Source organism: Salmo trutta, chromosome 2 (assembly GCF_901001165.1).
Source record: "Salmo trutta chromosome 2, fSalTru1.1, whole genome shotgun sequence".
Taxonomy (NCBI): Eukaryota; Metazoa; Chordata; class Actinopteri; order Salmoniformes; family Salmonidae; genus Salmo; species Salmo trutta.
The window spans coordinates 38039471-38061219 of NC_042958.1; the positions used below are offsets into that span (position 1 = coordinate 38039471).

Here is a 21749-nt window from a genome sequence, read left to right on the forward strand (position 1 = left end):
GCATTTGGTTGCTGGACAATAAAATAACGAGAACATGAGAACGTAAGGGCATATTAAGTGTTTATAAATAATCCCCTCCACATTTCTATGGTTCTATTTTGGCTAGGCTACTTTGAAACAAGGTAAGACATGCCTCATAATATGACATAACATTTCCAGGTTTTAAACAATACGTTTATGGTTAAATAGTTTCAAAAAGCTGACTGCCTCTTGCTCAGATTCAAGGTGGGTTATGTACTGTACGGTGCGCAACACCGTACATAACCGTCTGTTGTGACCATTTTATCTGAACAAACCTTGCCTCGAATATGTCGACAGAATCAAGCCTTTAAAATTAAAGTTGAACTATCCTTCATTATATTTCTAAAACATGACTAGCGTTTAGCCTATATTTATGTAATTAAAGGTCTCAAAGTTTGGCTACATTTTCAGGCGCCTCCCTTCTGTCATTCTGACAATTTAAATCTATATTCTACTTGTCCAACAACTTGTCTTTGACAAGAGGAAAAGCGTTAATGTCAATCCCTGGAGAGTTACCCATGACAACAGATGATGATACAAGTAACTGCAAAATAACGGAAACATTTGAGTAAATGAGGGATATAAAGTATAAAGCAGGGGCTTTCACACAGGTGGGGTTCCTGAGTTAATTAAGCAATTAACATCCGGTCATGTATAAAAATGCCCATTTGCCCATTATTTTGGCTACGATGGCTGACTTTGAAAGAGGGGTCTCAAAGGAGCATAGGAGGTTTAAAGTGTGTGTGCGCGTCTCTCAGTCACCAGATCTTAACCCAATTGAACACTGGGGGAGAGCCGGAGACAGCGTTTTCCACCACCATCATGGAAGAATAGTGTTGCATTCCTCCAACAGATTTCCAGAGACTTGTGCTGCTTTTAGACTAACACCAGTGTTACACTAGTATATACACACCCTTATGGTATATTAGGGAAATTGTGTTTAAAAAAACAAATGCTGACAGTGATGACTTTTAAAGTGCAGAATCAACAACCTCTGCATAACCAAAACAGTTGCTTTGTGAGAAGGTGTTACAGTTCACAGTTAGCCATTGTTATGTAAATGAGAGCTGAAAAGTACCAGTGGCCTGGCTTTGGCCACCGGTAAGAGCTTGGCCCAGTGAGAGACAGGTGCCAGCCCGCATAGATGTAAACAGAACAGTTGGAGCCTTTTGGGTAAAAAAAAAAAAAATGGCACATTTCCACACAGGATTTACGCCATTGTCGAATCCAAGGCGCATTGAAGCTGTTCTGGTGGACCAACGCCCTACTAAGACACTTTATGCTGGTGATTCCTTTATTTTGGCAGTTACTATAATACTGTATATTCAAGAACAATCTGCATAATACTGACCCTTAGCCATAGCTTCTTTGACTATCTTGGTGTTGGAGGTCAAGGCGTACAAGGTTTCCAGTACAAGCTGCCGGCCTGAAAGGAATACATCAAATCAGACAGGTTTTGAATAGTGTAGAAAGGAGTAGTAGATGAAGTCGGTGTTCTGTGGTCTTACTGGAAGGCAAGGAGTGCAGCAGCACCAGTAGGTTGGACAGCACCAGGGACTCAGCGATGTTGGCCACACATTCCTGGTTGGAGGTGACCGTGTTCACAACCTTGGGGAGAAAAACAAAGAGTGTGTGTGTGAGTGAGTGAGTGAGTGAGTGAGTGAGTGAGCATTTGAGTCGAAAGAGTGTCACTGTACCTCCAAAGCTATCTGCTGCACCTTCCCAGCCCCGTGAACCCGTAACAAGGAGAAGAGCAGCTTGAAATTGCCGATGCACTCGGTCTCCGAACCTGGGGTCAACACAGGTCACAGAGCACACGTTCAGGTAATGAAAAAAGCAAAGCATTTTTTTAAAGAATAAGTGGTGGTTGTATATTATACAGTACCTGGGTTGTTCTTAATGACGTTGCGCAAGGCCTCCAGGGCCATCTCAGCCCAGTGGAGCCTCTCTGCGTGCTGCTGGGACTCCACCTTGTTGCTCTGGGACATGGCCAGCAGGGTGGTGAGGTACTGGGCCTGGGAGCCCACATAGTCCAGCAGGCTGGCCGCAAATGCCTTGGGGTACTGGACCATAATCAACAGGGAGACATTGTTATAGACTAATAACAAGGCCTATAACATCTGATCTGACGTTTAAACTAAATATTTGGATGGTTATAGCCATAGAAATACATCAAATTACTAGTGTTCTATTTAATTATATGGTTGTAGCTAAATACATACAGTACCAGTCAAAGGTTTAGACAGACCTACTCATTCCAGGGTTTTTCTTTACTTTTACTATTTTCTACATTGTAGAATAATAGTGAAGAAATCAAAACTATGAAATAGCACATACTGTATGGAATCATGTAGTAACCAAAAAAGTGTGAAACAAATTATATATTTGAGATTATTCAAATTAGTCACCCTTTGCCTTGATGATAGCTTTGCACACTCTTGGCATTCTCTCAGCCAGCTTCATGAATTATTCACCAGGAATGCATTTCAATTAACAGGTGTGCCTTGCTAAAAGTTAACTTGTGGAATTTATTTCCTTCTTAACCTGTTTGGGATAGGGGGCAGTATTTTCACGGCCAGATGAAAAAAACTTCCCCGATTTAAACTGGTTACTACTCTTGCCCAGAAACAAGAATATGCATATTATTAGTCGATTTGGATAGAAAACTCTAAAGTTTCTGAAACTGTTTGAATGGTGTCTGTGAGTATAACAGAACTCATATGGCAGGCAAAAACCTGAGAAGATTCCAAGCTGGAAGTGGCCTGTGAGAATTTGTAGTTCTTTCTAGTCCCTTTCAAAACTACAGTATCTGTGGGGTTACGTAGCACTTTCTAAGGCTTCCATTGGCTCTCTAAAGCCTTCAGAAAGCGGATTGAGGCGTCTTCTGTCTCTGGGCAGAGTATAGTAGCTCAGTTTGTCAGTGGTCTGCCTGGTGACAAAGAGAGTTGATATGCGCATTCACGTGACTATGCTGTTTTTTCTTTTCCTCTTTGAATGAATACACCATTGTCCGGTTGGAATATTATCGCTATTTTACGAGAAAAATACCATAAAAATTGATTTTAAACAGCGTTTGGCATGCTTCTAAGTACGGTAAAGGAACATTTAGAATTTTTTTGTCTCGAAATGCGCTCGCGCGTTACCCTTTGGATAGTGACCTGAACGCACGAACAAAACGGAGGTATTTGGACATAACTATGGATTATTTGGAACAAAAACAACATTTCTTGTGGAAGTAGCAGTCCTGGGAGTGCATTCTGACAAAGATCAGCGAAGGTAATACAATTTTTCAAATAGTAATTCTGAGTTTAGTGAGCCCCGAACTTGGCGGGTGTCAAAATAGCTAGCCGTGATGGCTGAGCTATGTACTCAGAATATTGCAAAAATGTGCTTTCGCCGAAAAGCTATTTTAAAATCTGACATAGCGATTGCATAAAGGAATTCTGTATCTATAATTCTTAAAATAATTGTTATGTATTTTGTCAACGTTTATGATGAGTAATTTAGTAAATTCACTGGACGTTTTGGGTGGGAATGCATGTTCTGAACATCACATGCCAATGTAAAAAGCTGTTTTTGGATATAAATATGAACTTGATTGAACAAAACATGCATGTATTGTATACTGCTCAAAAAAATAAAGGGAACACTTAAACAACACAATGTAACTCCAAGTCAATCACACTTCTGTGAAATCAAACTGTCCACTTAGGAAGCAACACTGATTGACAATACATTTCACATGCTGTTGTGCAAATGGAATAGACAACAGGTGGAAATTATAGGCAATTAGCAAGACACCCCCAATAACGGAGTGGTTCTGCAGTGGTGTCCACAGACCACTTCTCAGTTCCTTTGCTTCCTGGCTGATGTTTTGGTCACTTTTGAATGCTGGCGGTGCTTTCACTCTAGTGGCTCAGGTAGTGCAGCTCATCCAGGATGGCACATTCTTGCGAGCCGTGGCAAGAAGGTTTGCTGTGTCTGTCAGCGTAGTGTCCAGAGCATGGAGGCGCTACTAGGAGACAGGCCAGTACATCAGGAGACGTGGAGGAGGCCATAGGCGGACAACAACCCAGCAGCAAGACCGCTCCTTCCGCCTTTGTGCAAGGAGGAGCAGGAGGAGCATTGCCAGAGCCCTGCAGAATGACCTCCAGCAGGCCACAAATGTGCATGTGTCTGCTCAAACGGTCAGAAACAGACTCCATGAGGGTGGTATGAGGGCCCGACGTCCACAGGTGGGGGTTGTGCTTACAGCCCAACACCGTGCAGGACGTTTGGCATTTGCCAGAGAACACTAAGATTGACAAATTCGCCACTGGCGCCCTGTGCTCTTCACAGATGAAAGCAGGTTCACACTAAGCACATGTGACAGACGTGACAGTCTGGAGACGCTGTGGAGAACGTTCTGCTGCCTGCAACATCCTCCAGCATGACCGGTTTGGCGGTGGGTCAGTCATGGTGTGGGGTGGCATTTCTTTGGGGGGCCGCACAGCCCTCCATGTGCTCGCCAGAGGTAGCCTGACTGCCATTAGGTGCCGAGATGAGATCCTCAGACCCCTTGTGAGACCATATGCTGGTGCGGTTGGCCCTGGGTTCCTCCTAATGCAAGACAATGCTAGACCTCATGTGGCTGGAGTGTGTCAGCAGTTCCTGCAAGAGGAAGGCATTGATGCTATGGACTGGCCCGCCCGTTCTCCAGACCTGAATTCAATTGAGCACATCTGGGACATCATGTCTCGCTCCATCCACCAACGCCACGTTGCACCACAGACTGTCCAGGAGTTGGCGGATGTTTTAGTCCAGGTCTGGGAGGAGATCCCTCAGGAGACCATCCGCCACCTCATCAGGAGCATGCCCAGGCATTGTAGGGAGGTCATACAGGCACGTGGAGGCCACACACACTACTGAGCCTCATTTTGACTTGTTTTAAGGACATTACATCAATGTTGGATCAGCCTGTAGTGTGGTTTTCCACTTTAATTTTGAGTGTGACTCCAAATCCAGACCTCCATGGGTTGATAAATTGGATTTCCATTGATTATTTTTGTGTGATTTTGTTGTCAGCACATTCAACTATGTAAAGAAAAAAGTATTTAATAAGATTATTTCTTTCATTCAGATCTAGGATGTGTTATTTTAGTGTTCCCTTTATTTTTTTGAGCTGTGTATAAAAATGTCCTTGGAGTGTCATCTGATGAAGATCAAAGGTTAGTGCTTCATTTAGCTGTGTTTTGGGTGTTTGTGACATATATGCTTGCTTGGAAAATGGCTGTGTGATTATTTGTGGCTATGTACTCTCCTAACATAATCTAATGTTTTGCTTTCGCTGTAAAGCCTTTTTGAAATCAGACAATGTGGTTAGATTAACGAGAGTCTTGTCTTTAAAATGGTGTAAAATAGTCGTATGTTTGAAAAATTGAAATTGCATTTGAGGTTTTTGTATTTCGCGCCATGTTCTTCCATTGGATATTGGCGAGGCGTTCCGCTAGTCTTGAACAGGTTTTAATGCGTTTGAGCCAATCAGTTGTGTTGTGACAAGGTAGGTGTGGTATAATGAAGATAGCCCTATTTGGTAAAAGACCAAGTCCATATTATGGCAAGAACAGCTCAAATAAGGAAAGAGAAGCAACAGTCCATCATTACTTTAAGACATGAAGGCCAGTCAATACGAAAAATGTCAAGAACTTTGAAAGTTTCTTCAAGTGAAGTCGCAAAAACCATCAAGCGCTATGATGACACTGGCTCTCATGAGGACCGCCACAGGAAAGGAAGACCCAGACTTACCTCTGCTGCAGAGGATAAGTTCATTTGTGTTACCAGCCTCAGAAATTGCAGCCCAAATAAATGCTTCAGAGTTCAAGTAACACACATCTCAACATTAACTGTTCAGAGGAGACTGTGAATCAGGCCTTCATGGTCGAATTGCTGCAAAGAAACCACTACTAAAGAACACCAATAAGAAGAGCAGACTTGCTTGGGCCAAGAAACACGAGCAATGGACATTAGACCGGTGGAAACCTGTCCTTTGGTCTGTTGAGTCCAAATTTGAGATTTTTGGTTGCAACCGCCGTGTCTTTGTGACACAGAATAGGTCAACAGATGTTCTCCGCATGAGTAGTTCCCACAGTGAAGCATTGAGGAGGTGGCGTGATGTGGGGGTGCTTTGCTGATTACACTACACGGTCTGTGATTTATTTAGCCATGCTGGTTAAGTGTGCCTACCACAGCATTCTGCAGCGATACGCCATCCCATCTGGTTTGATTTTAGTGGGACTATCATTTGTTTTTCAACAGGACAATGACCTAACACACCTCCCGGCTGTGTAAGGGCTATTTGACCAAGAAGGAGAGTGATGGAGTGCTGCATCAGATGACCTGGCCTCCACAATCACCCAACCTCAACCCAATTGAGATGGTTTGGGATGAGTTGGCCCGCAGAGTGAAGGAAAAGCAGCCAACAAGTGATCAACATATGTGGGAACTCCTTCAAGACTGTTGGAAAAGCATTCCACGTGAAGCTGGTTGAGAGAATGCCAAGAGTGTGCAAAGCTGTCAAATGGTGGCTACTGTGGAAGGACCACCAGAGGGCAGGCTGCTCCCACAGACAGTAGCCCAGCCCGTCATGTGAGTCAAGGTGATCAGAGGCAATTAAGCACAGCTGACGATACTAATGAGCTATTGTCTTTACCCTACAAGAGCGAAGAGGGAAACGGCAGAGGGGGGAGAAAAAAAAAGAGTATTTGCTTCTACAAAGGAGAGGACGTACCTTTCGGAAGGGAGAAGGGGACACGCCACCTCTAGGGAATGGTCACCACGGATCCGGACAACCACCCAAAGGGGGCTCTCCACAGACGGATCGTGAAGGCGGTGACACACCCTTGATTTATGTTATAGTTTAAAGATACTCTCACCTTGTGTTCCTTGTTCTTGTGAAGAAGAAGATGTGTTTTCCTTGGGATATCATCCTTGATTGTGTTGGAGTGTTTGAGAAGGAAAAATACCTCAATAGAGAACTTTGTTCAATTAAGAAAAGCTGCTCCTGACTCGTTCATTCCACCTTTCCGCTTTAGAGCAACCGCCAAGTACTTGGTCCGCTCACTATTTTTGAAGAATCTCAAATATAAAATACATTTTGATTTGTTTAACACTTTTTTGGTTACTACATGATTCCATATGTGTTATTTCATAGTTTTGATGTCTTCTTCAACAGTATTCTACAATGTAGAAAATAAAAAGTAAGAAAAACCCTTGAATGAGGTGTGTCTAAACTTTTGACTGGTACTGTATGCATTACCAGATAATTACCTGCAGGTTTTCAGATATTACTGTGAGCTGCGTGAAGCAAATGGATTACCGTGACTGTGTGCTTCTTAATGATATGATTACTTAATAGCATGACAATGACTACAATGTTGTTAATACCAATTTGATTGAAGTATGGGGCTTGGTCTGACACTAAACTGAGTGTTGGGGCTCACCTCCAGAGGATAGGCAGGCTGCTCGTTGTAGACGCGGACAAAGACCTCGCCCACGATAAGCTCTTTACCATGGTCACTGAACACAAACTCTGAGCCAAAGCTCTTATCGTTATCCCCCTAAGACAGAGACACATTTCTATACACAGGCCTAATAATACATTTTTACAGTGATCATAACACAGATGTCCATTGCAGCATCCCAAATGGACCCTATAGACCCGGGTCAAAAGTAGGGCACTATACAGGGAATAAGGTGCCATTTGGGACGTAGCCACATTCTAGAGCCAGTCCAAGTGCTTTGCTCACACTCCTGATGTTGGCCTCCTGCTGGGCCTCTAGGAACTCCAGAAGCTCGGCCCGGGTCCCGTTGTTCCAGATCAGGTAAGGGTTCTCTGAGTTGCTGTTCAGCAGCTTCAATACCTAGTATCACACACAGGGGAAAAGAGAAGGAACAGCTGCTTGAGTGAGTGTGTGAACATGAAGTGTGGCATATCAGAGTATATCCTCAAGAGTGTTTTAACTAGTGGGTCTATGAGTATGTGTAATTGTGTCTAATCTACATATCCCTTTCACCTTTTCCAATATCACTCACCTCTGCCGGTGCCCCCGACCCTAACCTCCTCGATATATAGGGTGTGAGCATGGCCGCCAGGCTCTTACGAATTGTAGGGTTCTCCGGGGGTTGCCCCTCCACCCCGTTAGTCTCCACTACACCTCCCTCTCCAGGGGGTGGGGATGTCGGGGCGTAGCCCCCCAGACGACTGAGGGCCACCAGGCTGAGCTTGGCCAGGCTGTTGGCCACCTCCTGCTGGTTGGTGTCCTGGCTGGTGGCCACGCCGCTCTCCTCCAGCGTGTAGTCGTAGTTGAACAGGTGCACCAGGAGGTGCCAGAGCACACCGGCATGGTACAGGTGCGTCTGCAGGAAGTAGTCCACGGCGAAGGAGCTGACGCACTGCACGGCCAGTGCCGCTGTCCGCTGGAGACCCTGAGAGAGAGAGAGAGAGAGAGAGAGAGAGAGAGAGTGTAAGAGGATAAGAGATGATTGCTATCAATTGAAGGTATGTGCTCACACTTAAAATGCCACTTTTTGGAAGTATAAGTTGGGTGTCCTTTCTGCATTGGATGACAGAGTGGTATCTCATTAGTATATACAGAGCCAGAGATATAAGGTGTTGTTACATGATTAAGTAGAGGTCTCACCTTCCCATAGTAGAGCATGTGACACAGATCCCTGATGATGTTGGGCAGCTCGATGATCTTCTCCCGGCACTCCTCAAACTGAGCCGCTACACTGTAGCACTTACACACCTGGCCACACACCTAGGCACAGACGAAATAACACAGCCCATTAACGACACTGAACAGTAACACTCATTTCCAGCCTGACATGTATGGGTTAGAATACAGTGATAGTGTGACAGAGGGATGTTTGTGAATCTGGTGTATTGTTAAATATATATATGTATTTTTTAACGTGATTTTACACTTTATTCAGACAGTAAGGAAATTAGAGGGGGAGACAGGCAAGTGGGATAAAGAATAGAAAGGGTAGACAAGGCTTGAATCCTTGTCTCCGGTGGGGGAGTCATATATAAGACATGTGCCAGGGAGTGTTACCACTCCACCACGGCCTGGCACTGTATCTGGTGGTCTTACTTGAACAGCCATGTCATCAGACTTGCTGGAAGCGGTTAAAACAGCGACACACCGGGACAGGGCGTCCAACAGAATCTGGTGGAAAAGGAAGGGGATATTTTTGGGGGACTATGTTATACACCATAAAAGTATGAATGTAAGAATGTGGATCAGAAAAGGTCAAGATTGTTGCAATATCTGAATTGTATTTATTAGCGCACACCGTTTCAAAACGTAGCAAAATGTTTTGCAATGGAAAATAAAAAACAAACATTTCTTATTGGACACCTCCCTGTTATAGTCATTTACTTCTATTGAATATGACCCTGATATGTTAACAGCCAGCAGTGTTGTTAGTTTTACCTCAATGCCGCTTTCTCTGCGTAGTTCCTCAGCGTTGAGGGCAGAGCAGTTCACCGTGTGGAAGGCCAGCTCGATTGCAGCTGGGAGCAGAGGGGAGGTCTTGGAGAACAGCTGCTCGTCACATGTCTCCATGGTGATGGTCTTGATGAGCATTGGGTAGCCGGCGTACTTGTAAGGTTCCAGTTCTGTCGACAAGAGGATAACAAGAGCTTGCCTTAAAGGGATAGTTCACCCAATTTACAAAACAACATATTGGTTTATTTGGCCTGTAAGCAGTCTATGGACAAGGTAAGATAGCAATCCATCCTTTGGTTTTATTTACATGGCCACTGTCTCCAAATGCTAACCTTTTAGCATTTGAATCCAAAAACCAATGCAAGTTAATATGCCCTGACATTATAATTGTTGTCTGTTTTTATGTCCAATTCACCTTAATAACATAAAAAATACAATACTACAGACAATGCAGAATAGTGCAGAGTATTAGAATGTCAGACCTTGTTTGTGTCTGTTGAAGAGGATGCTCTGGGCTTTGAGGATGAGGATGATGTTCTCAGGGTCGGGGCCATCAATAATGCGGCCCGACTTGGTGCACAGGAACTCATAGGCCTTGTTCACCTTCTCAAACATGTCCTGAACACACAAAGAGACACAGCCATGAACACATACAACTCTGAACAATGAAAGTAATGCTCCAAGAAAGGAGTGGAAAACCACTCAAACTCTGATGATAATAGCTATGCCCCAAATGGCATCCTAATCCCTATATCAGCGGTCACTTTGAGTCAAAATGGACGCCGAGATCCACCGCTCAGATAAAAACATGACTTAAAACATGACTTAAAAGCCTATGCTGCATTAACCAATTAAAAACTGTTCTGTAGCAATGAGGTTTGTGCAGTAGACTATAGGCCCAATACATTATCACCGTATTTTGGCTATGCTTGAATTGCCCTACATTGTTGTTATTCTCAGACCTTTAAAAATTAGATTTCAAAAGTTGTGGTATATGATCAAACTGGTAATAGAACAGTTGTTGTATTACTTGTAAGGCATAGCCGAGTGGGCCTAATTTCAAATAAATTGCTTTACTCAACGTCCCTCCGCTCTCCCTCCACTGAGACTGACCAAAAAGGGGACACCGTCTTCCAGCTGATGGGGAAACTCAAGTCACACCACATTATTTCTGCCTCATGCACAAATTCATGTTGTGACTGCTATGACCAGAGAAAGTGAAACTTCCCTCCATATGAAAAAAGACCCAAGTCGCTAACATGAATAATGCAAGCCTATCGATGCACTCATTCGCTTCAGTGCTGGTTGTAGCGCGAGTAGGCAGCAGCACATTTTATGGCTAATAAAAGTGTTGAATAAAAAGTGTCGACGGTGCAGAGTAAAAACGTAAACATGAACTCACTCATAGAAACAGCTGCTCTTTACAGTATTTGTTGACAGGCTCTGTCTAGTTTTTAAATCTCACAGTATCAACTTTGCTATGCGCTCGAGGAAGCTTCAGACACGGTAATCTGAGCTATTCGATTGGCCAGCTGTAGGCTTACAGGTGCACTTGATTTTCTGTCCGGGCATACCGGGAAGGTGGAGTTTGTAGCTTCAGACACATTAAATGGTTCAAAATGGGAAAAAGTGCACCTACCGCCAACAGCGTGAGACGAATAACAAAAAATAGGAATATGAGGCTTTATCGTTTTTTTACAGAAATGTTTGGGGACCGACTAGGATGGTTGAAGATCGACCAGTCACACAACACAGAAGGTCCAATAATATAGGGTCATGTTCATTAGGTAATTCGATGGAAAACATTTAAAAAACACATTTCAAGATTTGTTTGTGACCACTGCCCTATATAGTGCACTACATAGGGAATAGGGTGCCATCTGGGAAGCAGCAATGGTGAGGTAACATACCCTGCCCTCTGGGTTCTTGTCCGGATGGTACTTCTGCGCCAGTCTGAAGTAGGCCTTCCTGATTTTACTCTCCTCATGCCTGTGGAATTTTTTTTTTATAACAATCAGAAAATCAAAAATATTCCATCTACAGAGTACCAATAGACATCGTGTAGAGGAGAGATGACAGAGGGAAGGAAGAAGCGTATTTTTCTTCATATATGAACGGCCACTTACTGTCCCTGACCCTTGGGCAGGATGAGGACTTCGTAGGCATCATCTACAGACATGGAGGGAGGCTTCTTCTCCACCTCCCTCTTCCAGGCCTCCAGGGCATCCTTCAGCAGCTTCACCTGAAGGGGGCAGTATACAATAGAGAACAATGATGATAGCACTATTAGGGTCTCCATCCCTTTCATATACACTTTTTAGTATAGGTGCTGCAGTCGGAAGCGCTTCCAAAACACACTTTCATTTGTCACATCAGCCTTGACAAGCCCATTCTACCATCATATAGTTGCATGCACACACGCACAGTTAACATCAACATACGGGCTCTCGGATGGGCCAGTTCGGGAAGCGGTTGTCGTCACACAGGTGCCGGAGGTAGTAGATGTTGCAGAAGAGCTCGTTGTCCAGCTGGGGGAAGCTGACCACGGGGATGGGGCAGTACTGGTAGAGGGCCCGCGTGTTGCTGTACAGCCGTGGGCTGAAATCGGCCAGGTGGGCCGCAATCTTCTCTATCATCATCCGCCTGGGAGGGAGGGACGAGGCAGATGTGTAGACGACCAATATAGAGAGAGAGAGAAAGTCTTGGTCCAAAAACATTCCTTCAAAACCCATCTGGTCCTTCAAATTTGGTAAAAAGAAAATCATTGCGGATAGCACCTGAGATTTGAATTCAGACTGGGCAAAAGACAGTCAAAGGACAATAACAGCAAGCTTGTGTCTACCTCATCTCGCTGCTCCAGATGGCCTCTGGCGTGTCAAACTCTCCAAGGAAGATCTCGGAAAAGCGTTCTGGCTCGTAGTTTTCCAGGTAACACACCATGGCCTCGGGCAGGACCGGCCCCAGAACACTGCGCTGCACGATGTCTGTACCTTTGGCCTCTTCTGACTTGAAGGCCTGCTTCAGGTGAGTGTACTTCAGGAACCTAAAGGAAACCACAAGACATAACTTAGGCCAACAAAAAAATCATTAAAACACATGGATGGAAATATAAATAAATAAATAAATAAAAACACACACACACACACACACACAGTTGAAGTCGGAAGTTTACATACACTTATGTTGGAGTCATTAAAACTCGTTTTTCAACCACTCCACAAATTTCTTGTTAACAAACTATAGTTTTGCCAAGTCAGTTAGGACATCTACTTTGTGCATGAAAAAAGTAATTTCTCCAACAATGGTTTACAGACAGATTATTTCACTTATAATTCACTGTATCACAATTCCAGTGGGTCAGAAGTTTACATACACTAAGTTGACTGCCTTTAAACAGCTTGGAAAATTCCAGAAAATGATGTCATGTCTTCAGAAGCTTCTGATAGGCGAATTGACATCATTTGAGCCAATTGGAGGTGTACCTGTGGATGTACACTGCTCAAAAAAATAAAGGGAACACTTAAACAACACAATGTAACTCCAAGTCAATCACACTTCTGTGAAATCAAACTGTCCACTTAGGAAGCAACACTGATTGACAATACATTTCACATGCTGTTGTGCAAATGGAATAGACAACAGGTGGAAATTATAGGCAATTAGCATGACACCCCAATAAAGGAGTGGTTCTGCAGGTGGTGACCACAGACCACTTCTCAGTTCCTATGCTTCCTGGCTGATGTTTTGGTCACTTTTGAATGCTGGCGGTGCTTTCACTCTAGTGGTAGCATGAGACGGAGTCTACAACCCACACAACTGGCTCAGGTAGTGCAGCTCATCCAGGATGGCACATCAATGCGAGCTGTGGCAAGAAGGTTTGCTGTGTCTGTCAGCGTAGTGTCCAGAGCATGGAGGCGCTACCAGGAGACAGGCCAGTACATCAGGAGACGTGGAGGAGGCCGTAGGAGGGCAACAACCCAGCAGCAGGACCGCTACCTCCGCCTTTGTGCAAGGAGGAGCACTGCCAGAGCCCTGCAAAATGACCTCCAGCAGGCCACAAATGTGCATGTGTCTGCTCAAACGGTCAGAAACAGACTCCATGAGGGTGGTATGAGGGCCCGACGTCCACAGGTGGGGGTTGTGCTTACAGCCCAACACCGTGCAGGACGTTTGGCATTTGCCAGAGAACACCAAGATTGGCAAATTCACCACTGGCGCCCTGTGCTCTTCACAGATGAAAGCAGGTTCACACTGAGCACATGTGACAGACGTTACAGAGTCTGGAGACGCCGTGGAGAACGTTCTGCTGCCTGCAACATCCTCCAGCATGACCGGTTTGGCGGTGGGTCAGTCATGGTGTGGGGTGGCATTTCTTTGGGGGGGCCGCACAGCCCTCCATGTGCTCGCCAGAGGTAGCCTGACTGCCATTAGGTACCGAGATGAGATCCTCAGACCCCTTGTGAGACCGACCATATGCTGGTGCGGTTGGCCCTGGGTTCCTCCTAATGCAAGACAATGCTAGACCTCATGTGGCTGGAGTGTGTCAGCAGTTCCTGCAAGAGGAAGGCATTGATGCTATGGACTGGCCCGCCCGTTCCCCAGACCTGAATCCAATTGAGCACATCTGGGACATCATGTCTCGCTCCATCCACCAACGCCAAGTTGCACCACAGACTGTCCAGGAGTTGGCGGATGCTTTAGTCCAGGCCTGGGAGGAGATCCCTCAGGAGACCATCCGCCACCTCATCAGGAGCATGCCCAGGCGTTGTAGGGAGGTCATACAGGCACGTGGAGGCCACACACACTACTGAGCCTCATTTTAACTTGTTTTAAGGACATTACATCAATGTTGGATCAGCCTGTAGTGTGGTTTTCCACTTTAATTTTGAGTGTGACTCCAAATCCAGACCTCCATGGGTTGATAAATTGGATTTCCATTGATTGTTTTTGTGTGATTTTGTTGTCAGCACATTCAACTATGTAAAGAAAAAAGTATTTAATAAGATTATTTCATTCATTCAGATCTAGGATGTGTTATTTTGGTGTTCCCTTTATTTTTTTGAGCAGTGTATTTCAAGGCCTACCTTCAAACTCAGTGCCTCCTTGCTTGACATCATGAGAAAATCAATAGAAATCAGCCAAGACCTCAGAAATGAACCAGACCACCAATCTGGTTCATCCTTGGGTGCAATTTCCAAACACCTGAAGGTAACACGTTCATCTCTACAAACAATAGTACGCAATTATAAACAACATAGGACCACGCAGCTGTCATACCGCTCAGGAAGGAGACGCGTTCTGTCTCCTAGAGATGAACGCATTTTCCTGCGGAAAGTGCAAATCAATCCCAGAACAGCAAAGGACCTTGTTTCCTCCAGCATCTTCACAGGTACAAAAGTATCTATATCCACAGTAAAACGAGTCCTTTTTCGACATAACCTGAAAGGCCGCTCAGCAAGGAAGAAGCCACTGCTCCAAAACTGCCATAAAAAAGCCAGTCTACGGTTAGCAACTGCACATGGGACAAAGATGGTACTTTTTGGAGAAACGTCCTCCTCTGGTCTGATGAAACAAAAATAGAACTGTTTGGCCATAATGACCATCGTTATGTTTGGAGGAAAAAGGGGGAGGCTTGCAAGCCGAAGAACACCATCCCAACCGTGAAGGACGGGGGTGGCAGCATCATGTTGTGGGGGTGCTTTGCTACAGGAGGGACTGGTGCACTTCACAACATAGATGGCATCATGAGGATGGAAAATTATGTAGATATATTGAAGCAACATCTCAAGACATCAGTCAGGAAGTTAAAGCTTGGTCGCAAATGGGTCTTCCAAATGGACAATGACCCCAAGCAAACTTCCAAAGTTGTGGCAAAATGGCCTAAGGACAACAAAGTCAAGTATTGGAATGGCCATCACAAAGCCCTGACCTCAATCCTATAGAAAATGTGTGGGCAGAACTGAAAAAGCGCGTGCGAGCAAGGAGGCCTACAAACCTGACTCAGTTACACTGGCTCTGTCAGGAGGAATGGGACAAAATTCACCCAACTTATTGTGGGAAGCTTGTGGAAGGCTACACGAAACGTTTGACCCAAGGTAAACAATTTAAAGGCAATGCTACCAAATACTAATTGAGTGCATGTAATCTTCTGACCCACAGGGAATGTGATCAAAGAAATAAAAGCTGAAATAAATCACTACTATTATTCTGACATTTCACATTCTTAAAAAAAAGTGGTGATCCTAACTGACCTAAGACAGGGAATTTTACTAGGATTAAATGTCAGGAATTGTGAAAAACTGAGTTTAAATGTATTTGGTTTAGGTGTTTGTAGACTTCCGATTTCAACTGATCTATCTCTATCTATCCATCTATCTATACATATATATAGTGAGGGGGAAAAAGTATTTGATCCCCTGCTGATTTTGTACATTTGCCCACTGACATAGAAATGATCAGTCTATAAATTTAATGGTAGGTATATTTGAACAGTGAGTGACAGAATAACAACAACAAAAATCCAGAAAAACGCATGTCAAAAATGTTAGAAATTGATTTTCATTTTAATGAGGGAAATAAGTATTTGACCCCTCTGCAAAACATGACTTAGTACTTGGTGGCAAAACCCTTGTTGGCAATCACAGAGGTCAGGCGTTTCTTGTAGTTGGCCACCAGGTTTGCACACATCTCAGGAGGGATTTTGTCCCACTCCTCTTTGCAGATCTTCTCCAAGTCATTAAGGTTTCGAGGCTGACGTTCGGCAACTTGATTTTCTATGGGATTAAGGTCTGGAGACTGGCTCGGCCACTCCAGGACCTTAATGTGCTTCTTCTTGAGCCACTCCTTTGTTGCCTTGGCCGTGTGTTTTGGGTCATTGTCATGCTGGAATACCCATCCCCAACCCATTTTAAATGCCCTGGCTGAGTGAAGGAGGTTCTCACCCAAGATTTGGCGGTACATGGCCCCGTCCATCGTCCCTTTGATGCGGTGAAGTTGTCCTGTCCCCTTAGCAGAAAAACACCCCCAAAGCATAATGTTTCAACCTCCATGTTTGACGGTGGGGATGGTGTTCTTGGGGTCATAGGCAGCATTCCTCCTCCTCCAAACACAGCGAGTTGAGTTGATGCCAAAGATCTCCATTTTGGTCTCATCTGACCACAACACTTTCACCAGTTGTCCTCTGAGTCATTCAGATGTTCATTGGCAAACTTCAGACAGGCATGTATATGTATTCTTGAGCAGGGGGACCTTGCGGGCGCTGCAGGATTTCAGTCCTTCACGGCATAGTGTGTTACCAATTGTTTCTTGGTGACTATGGTCCCAGCTGCCTTGAGATCATTGACAAGATCCTCCCATGTAGTTCTGGGCTGATTCCTCACCGTTCTCATGATCATTGCAACTCCACGAGGTGAGATCTTGCATGGAGCCCAAGGCCGAGGGAGATTGGAAGAAACACAAAAGAACTGTCATTTGCGAATAACTGTTGTCACCTTCTCACCAAGGGCCCCCCGTCTGAATTTACCCACCGACATTCCTCTGCACTGCCACACGCAACTTTTTCTCAGCTGGCACAATATGATTGGCTGCTGTGCGATTCAAACTGTAATCTGTTAAATGAAGAGTTGATGCCCTGCACATTTTTTTTAATAGAATAATTTTATATATTTGGGCTTGGGGAGGGTATCAAGTCAGTTCGAGTCAAAAGGCTCAAGTCCAAGTTAAGTCACGAGTCATTGGTGTTAAAGTCAAAGTCGAGTTTCAAGTGATCATATTTGTGACTCGAGTCCAAGTCATGTGACTCAAGTCCACACCTCTGGTAAGTATGTGTGTGTGACATGAGTGTTTGTCATGCGTGAATCGTTATGTGTACATGAGTGTATGACATGCGTGTGTGTCCATGTGCATCTCTCCACCAGTCTGACCTGGCCACAGGCAGCACATTGGAGCCGGTGTACATCATGATGAAGAAGAAGATGCCGGTGAGGTAGAGGCGCTGCAGGTTGGGGTTGTCCTGCATCACCAGGTACAGCACGTTGGCCACCTTCTCTACCAGGATGGGGTCAAAGGTCAGCAGCAGCTGATTGGAGAAGGGAGGAGGAAATAGTACACGTTTCATTACATTTTATTTAACCAGGAAGTGCCATTGAGGTCAGAAGACATCTTTCACAAGGGAGACCTGGGTCTACATTTACCTCAGTACATTTCAGGGCTCGTATTCATAAAGCGTTTCAGAGTAGGAGTACTGATCTAGGATAAGTTTGACCATTTAGATTATAAACATTGGAGCGGGGGACCTGATCCACGGGGGGCCAGCACAGAAAAAAAAATGTATGAAATGAAATGTATGCATTCACTACTGTAAGTCGCTCTGGATAAGAGCGTCTGCTAAATGGCTAAAATGTAAATGTAAATCAGCACACCTTATCTGAGATCCTTTATGAATACCAGTCCAGCTGGCTAAAGTGGTAGGATAGTGATTTGAATGACAACCAAACATGTGAATGTTATTAACTATGGGAGGGAGATGGAGCTGATAATAGGTTGGTTTCACTCACCTGGACAATGTGAGGGAGGCAGGTGCTGTCACTGATCAATCTCTTGATCTTGGGTAAGGGACGAATAATGGCATTGTCCTGGTCCCTGGGGAAAGACGGAGACATACTCACACTTTAAACTGGGTTTCAGTGAGAGAAAATGAAAGAGGGAAAGAGAAAATGAAAGGATAAAAGAGAGTGAGAAAATTAAAGTGAGAATGAAAGAGCAAGAGGGGGAATGAAAGAGAATAAGAGAGAACAAAAGAAAGTAAGAGACATTGAGAGAGAACAGAAGCGGGGAAAAAGGAGATAACTGATGATCTTCTCCCTACCTGCTGGGATAGTAGGAGCACATGGTGATGAGCATGTTGAGGATGAGCGTGGCCAGGTCTGTCTCGTTCATCACTGCCTGCCCGCTGGCCAGCAGGCACCACTTGAGCTGGGGGATGGCATGCAGGGGGCGCCAGCCGTCCATGCCCTGGGCCCAGCACCGCGTCTTGGCCGTCAGCACACCTGTGTTCCAGAATTCCTGCATCTGGAGCGGGGGGGGGCACATGCATGTGTTCAGTCATAAAGACATCATACTTAGGGATAGTTCACCCATGTTACAAAATGTACCTTTTCATGGAGATAACAAAAAAACTAATTAATGCAACTGGATCCAGATAAGATCTTTCTTTTGAAGTAGAGCTAAGCATTAGTCTTGGTTTGGCATTCAATAGAAATATACCTCTTCGAAGCTAAAGGGGCCCCTCCTCTCTTTGTCTGCGTTCCCAAAGTACCACTCCTTCTCGCTCTCCCTCTTCATGTCCACCCCGGCCTCGATCACATTGCTCTGACAGACACAAAGACATGTTATTAGCATGAAACCAGACAGACTGGCCTGTGACTGAAGCATATAGCTGGCAAAATTCTATTTGAACTCCAACAGCTATACGCTTCCATCACCTGTAACTGTATCAAAACATACAACTTTAGATAAGTGATGAGAAGAATATGCTACCATTTGGGTGGTTCAGACAGGGCAGCGGTAAAGACCTACCTGTAGTGGGACGGTGGCTCGGCTGGTGTGTAGGTGGGCCAGGGTGAGCAGGTCCACTAGGATGCGGACTCCATTGGAGTCCATCACCTCCTTCACATTTTTCTTGTTGAGAATGAGTTTGTTAAGGAAAAGGATCAGTCTGTCTCTTTCCAGTTTGTCTGTAGACTGTAAATACAGAGGGGGAGAGGGAGAAGTTACCATTTCAAATCTGTCCCAAAAGGAGCTCTGACAGTGTGTGTGTGTGGCTTAGAATGCTTTTTGGGCACAATACTGCTTACAGAGCCGGCCGCGCATTCGCCCTCCGCACTACAATATGTCGAGTTCCCCTGTATTTGGGAGGGAAAAAGCTGTGTAGCCTAGTGCTTGTTTGTGTTTATGAGTCTGTTAACAAAAAATGTGCAACAATGTTGTGTATGTTTCCTGCTAAATCATATATGGCTGTTTTCTAACACTATGGCCTAAAATAAATGAATTCATGGGCAGAACATTATAATGTATATAACCTAGTCTACAGGAATTTGATCAGTTAGGCCTACAGTTCATGCAAAAATATTGAGATCTGGTAAAAGGCCGACATTTGGTCGTTTCAATTAGGCAACAAAAATTAATAAAATAAAGACTCTTTGGAACATGACTATAGAAATTGAAACATTGTCATTTCAGCAGATGATCAACATCCATTTAGGGATATTGGATCCAAAAGCATAACTGTCTTCACTGGTGGTTAGTGCAACATAGTGCAGGTAATAAATTCAATGCAGTATTAGCCTTATATTCAGCTAATGAACGATGGGTTATTATGCATAGATTAAAAAAAAAAAAAAAAAAAAAATTATATATATATATATAATAATAAAATCACACACACCCAAAATTAATAGCACCCCTGACTGGCAATGCACAAACAATGCTTAAACAAATATAAACATAATAATTATAGAGAAACTCAAAATACCAACATGTGAGAAATACTGTACTTTATTAATGTTTCAATGGAACCAACCAAAAATAATTTATTGATTTAATTAAAAATCAATGCCCTCCAAATCAAGGTTTCACAATTAATGGCACCCTTAAAGATTAATGTAAATAACATCTACCAAAATTAAAAACCACAAATTAAATTCCACACAGTTTATCTAAGTCTTAAGGAACTATATTGAGCCATTACATCACTTCCTGTTTCACTAGGGTATAAAAATGAGGTAACAAACACCATGAAGAAAACAAAAGAGACAGATGGTCATAGACCTTCATTAATCTGGTGATGGCTACAAGAAGATCCACAAACGATTGAATATACCACTGAGCACTGTCAGGGCAATTATTAAAAACTTCAAAAGATATGGAACAGTTGAAAACCTCACGGATAGAGGACGCAAATGTATTTTGCACCCCAGGAAAGGGAGGAGGAGGGTGAGAAAAGCAACAAAATCCCCAAGAATCACTGTGAAAGAATTGCAGGCCTTGGTGACGTCTTGGGGTCACCAGGTTTCAAAAAGCACCATCAGACGCCACCTCCACAAGCACAGGCTCTTTGGAAGGGTTTCCAGAAGAAAGCCCTTTCTGACCCCAAGACACAGATGCAAGCGCTTGGATGTCATTTAAATTATGACTGGAAGAAGGTCCTCTGGTCAGATGAGACCAAAATTGAACGTTTTGGTCAGATACAGCATCGGCATGTTTGACGTCGAAACAGAGATGCATACAAGGAGAGGAACCTCATACACACGGTGAAATATGGAGGGGGGGGTCAGTGATGTTTTGGGGCTGTTTTAATTCCAGAGGTCCAGGGGGACTGGTTAAGATTGATGGCATAATTAATTCCACCAAGTATCAGGCAATTTTGGCTGACAATCTGGTTGCCTCTGCCAGAAGGCTGGGACTTGGCCGTAGGTGGACTTTCCAACAAGACAATGACCAGAAACATACCTCAAGATCCACACAGAAATGGTTCTGTGACAACAAAGTCAATGTTCTGCCATGGCCATCTCAGTCGCCGGACCTCAATCCAATCGAAAACCTGTGGGCTGAGTGAAAGAGGGCAGTTGATAAGCACAAACCCAAGAATGAAGGATCTTGAAAGGATCTGCATAGAGGAATGGTCCAAAATCCCTCCAAATGTGTTCCTTAACCTTGTCAAACATTACAGGAAAAGACTCCATGCTGTTATCCTTGCCAGAGGTGGTTGCACTAAGTACTAAATGAGGAGTGCCAATAATTATGAAACGTTGATTTTGGTTAAATAATTGTATGATTTTGGTTGGTTCCATTGAAACATTAATAAAGTACAGTACTTCTCACATGTTGGTATTTTGAGTTTCTCTATAATTACATTGTTCATATTTTTTTAAGTATTGCTTGTGCATTGCCAGTCAGGGGTGCCAGTAATTTTGGAGCCCACTGTACAGACATACATACAGTTGAAATCGGAAGTTTACATACACCTTAGCCAAATACATTTAAACTCAGTTTTTCACAATTCCTGACATTTAATCCTAGTAAAAATTCCCCGTCTTAGGTCAGTTAGGATCACCACTTAATTTTAAGAATGTGAAATGTCAGAATAATAGTAGAGAATGATTTATTTCAGATTTCTTTCTTTCATCACATTCCCAGTGGGTTAGAAGTTTACATACACTCAATTAGTATTTGGTAGCA

At 44.0% G+C, this 21749-nt stretch overlaps 1 protein-coding gene across 1 annotated transcript in view; it reads right to left on the reverse strand.

The window, feature by feature from the left end:
- LOC115154951 (dnaJ homolog subfamily C member 13) overlaps positions 1-21749 on the reverse strand; it is a 71730-nt gene that overhangs the window by 6557 nt on the left and 43424 nt on the right. Inside the window, exons 27-46 of the mRNA XM_029701689.1 lie at positions 19089-19253; positions 18777-18881; positions 18379-18581; positions 18068-18152; positions 17435-17589; positions 12355-12555; positions 11954-12155; positions 11639-11754; positions 11423-11501; positions 9995-10130; positions 9498-9682; positions 9156-9230; positions 8700-8819; positions 8092-8484; positions 7806-7919; positions 7500-7616; positions 1907-2084; positions 1719-1810; positions 1530-1629; positions 1373-1447 (exon numbers count right to left, since the gene is read on the reverse strand). Coding sequence (XP_029557549.1) covers positions 1373-1447; positions 1530-1629; positions 1719-1810; positions 1907-2084; positions 7500-7616; positions 7806-7919; positions 8092-8484; positions 8700-8819; positions 9156-9230; positions 9498-9682; positions 9995-10130; positions 11423-11501; positions 11639-11754; positions 11954-12155; positions 12355-12555; positions 17435-17589; positions 18068-18152; positions 18379-18581; positions 18777-18881; positions 19089-19253 — 2896 coding nt within the window. The remainder of the gene's footprint in view (positions 1-1372; positions 1448-1529; positions 1630-1718; positions 1811-1906; positions 2085-7499; positions 7617-7805; positions 7920-8091; positions 8485-8699; positions 8820-9155; positions 9231-9497; positions 9683-9994; positions 10131-11422; positions 11502-11638; positions 11755-11953; positions 12156-12354; positions 12556-17434; positions 17590-18067; positions 18153-18378; positions 18582-18776; positions 18882-19088; positions 19254-21749) is intronic.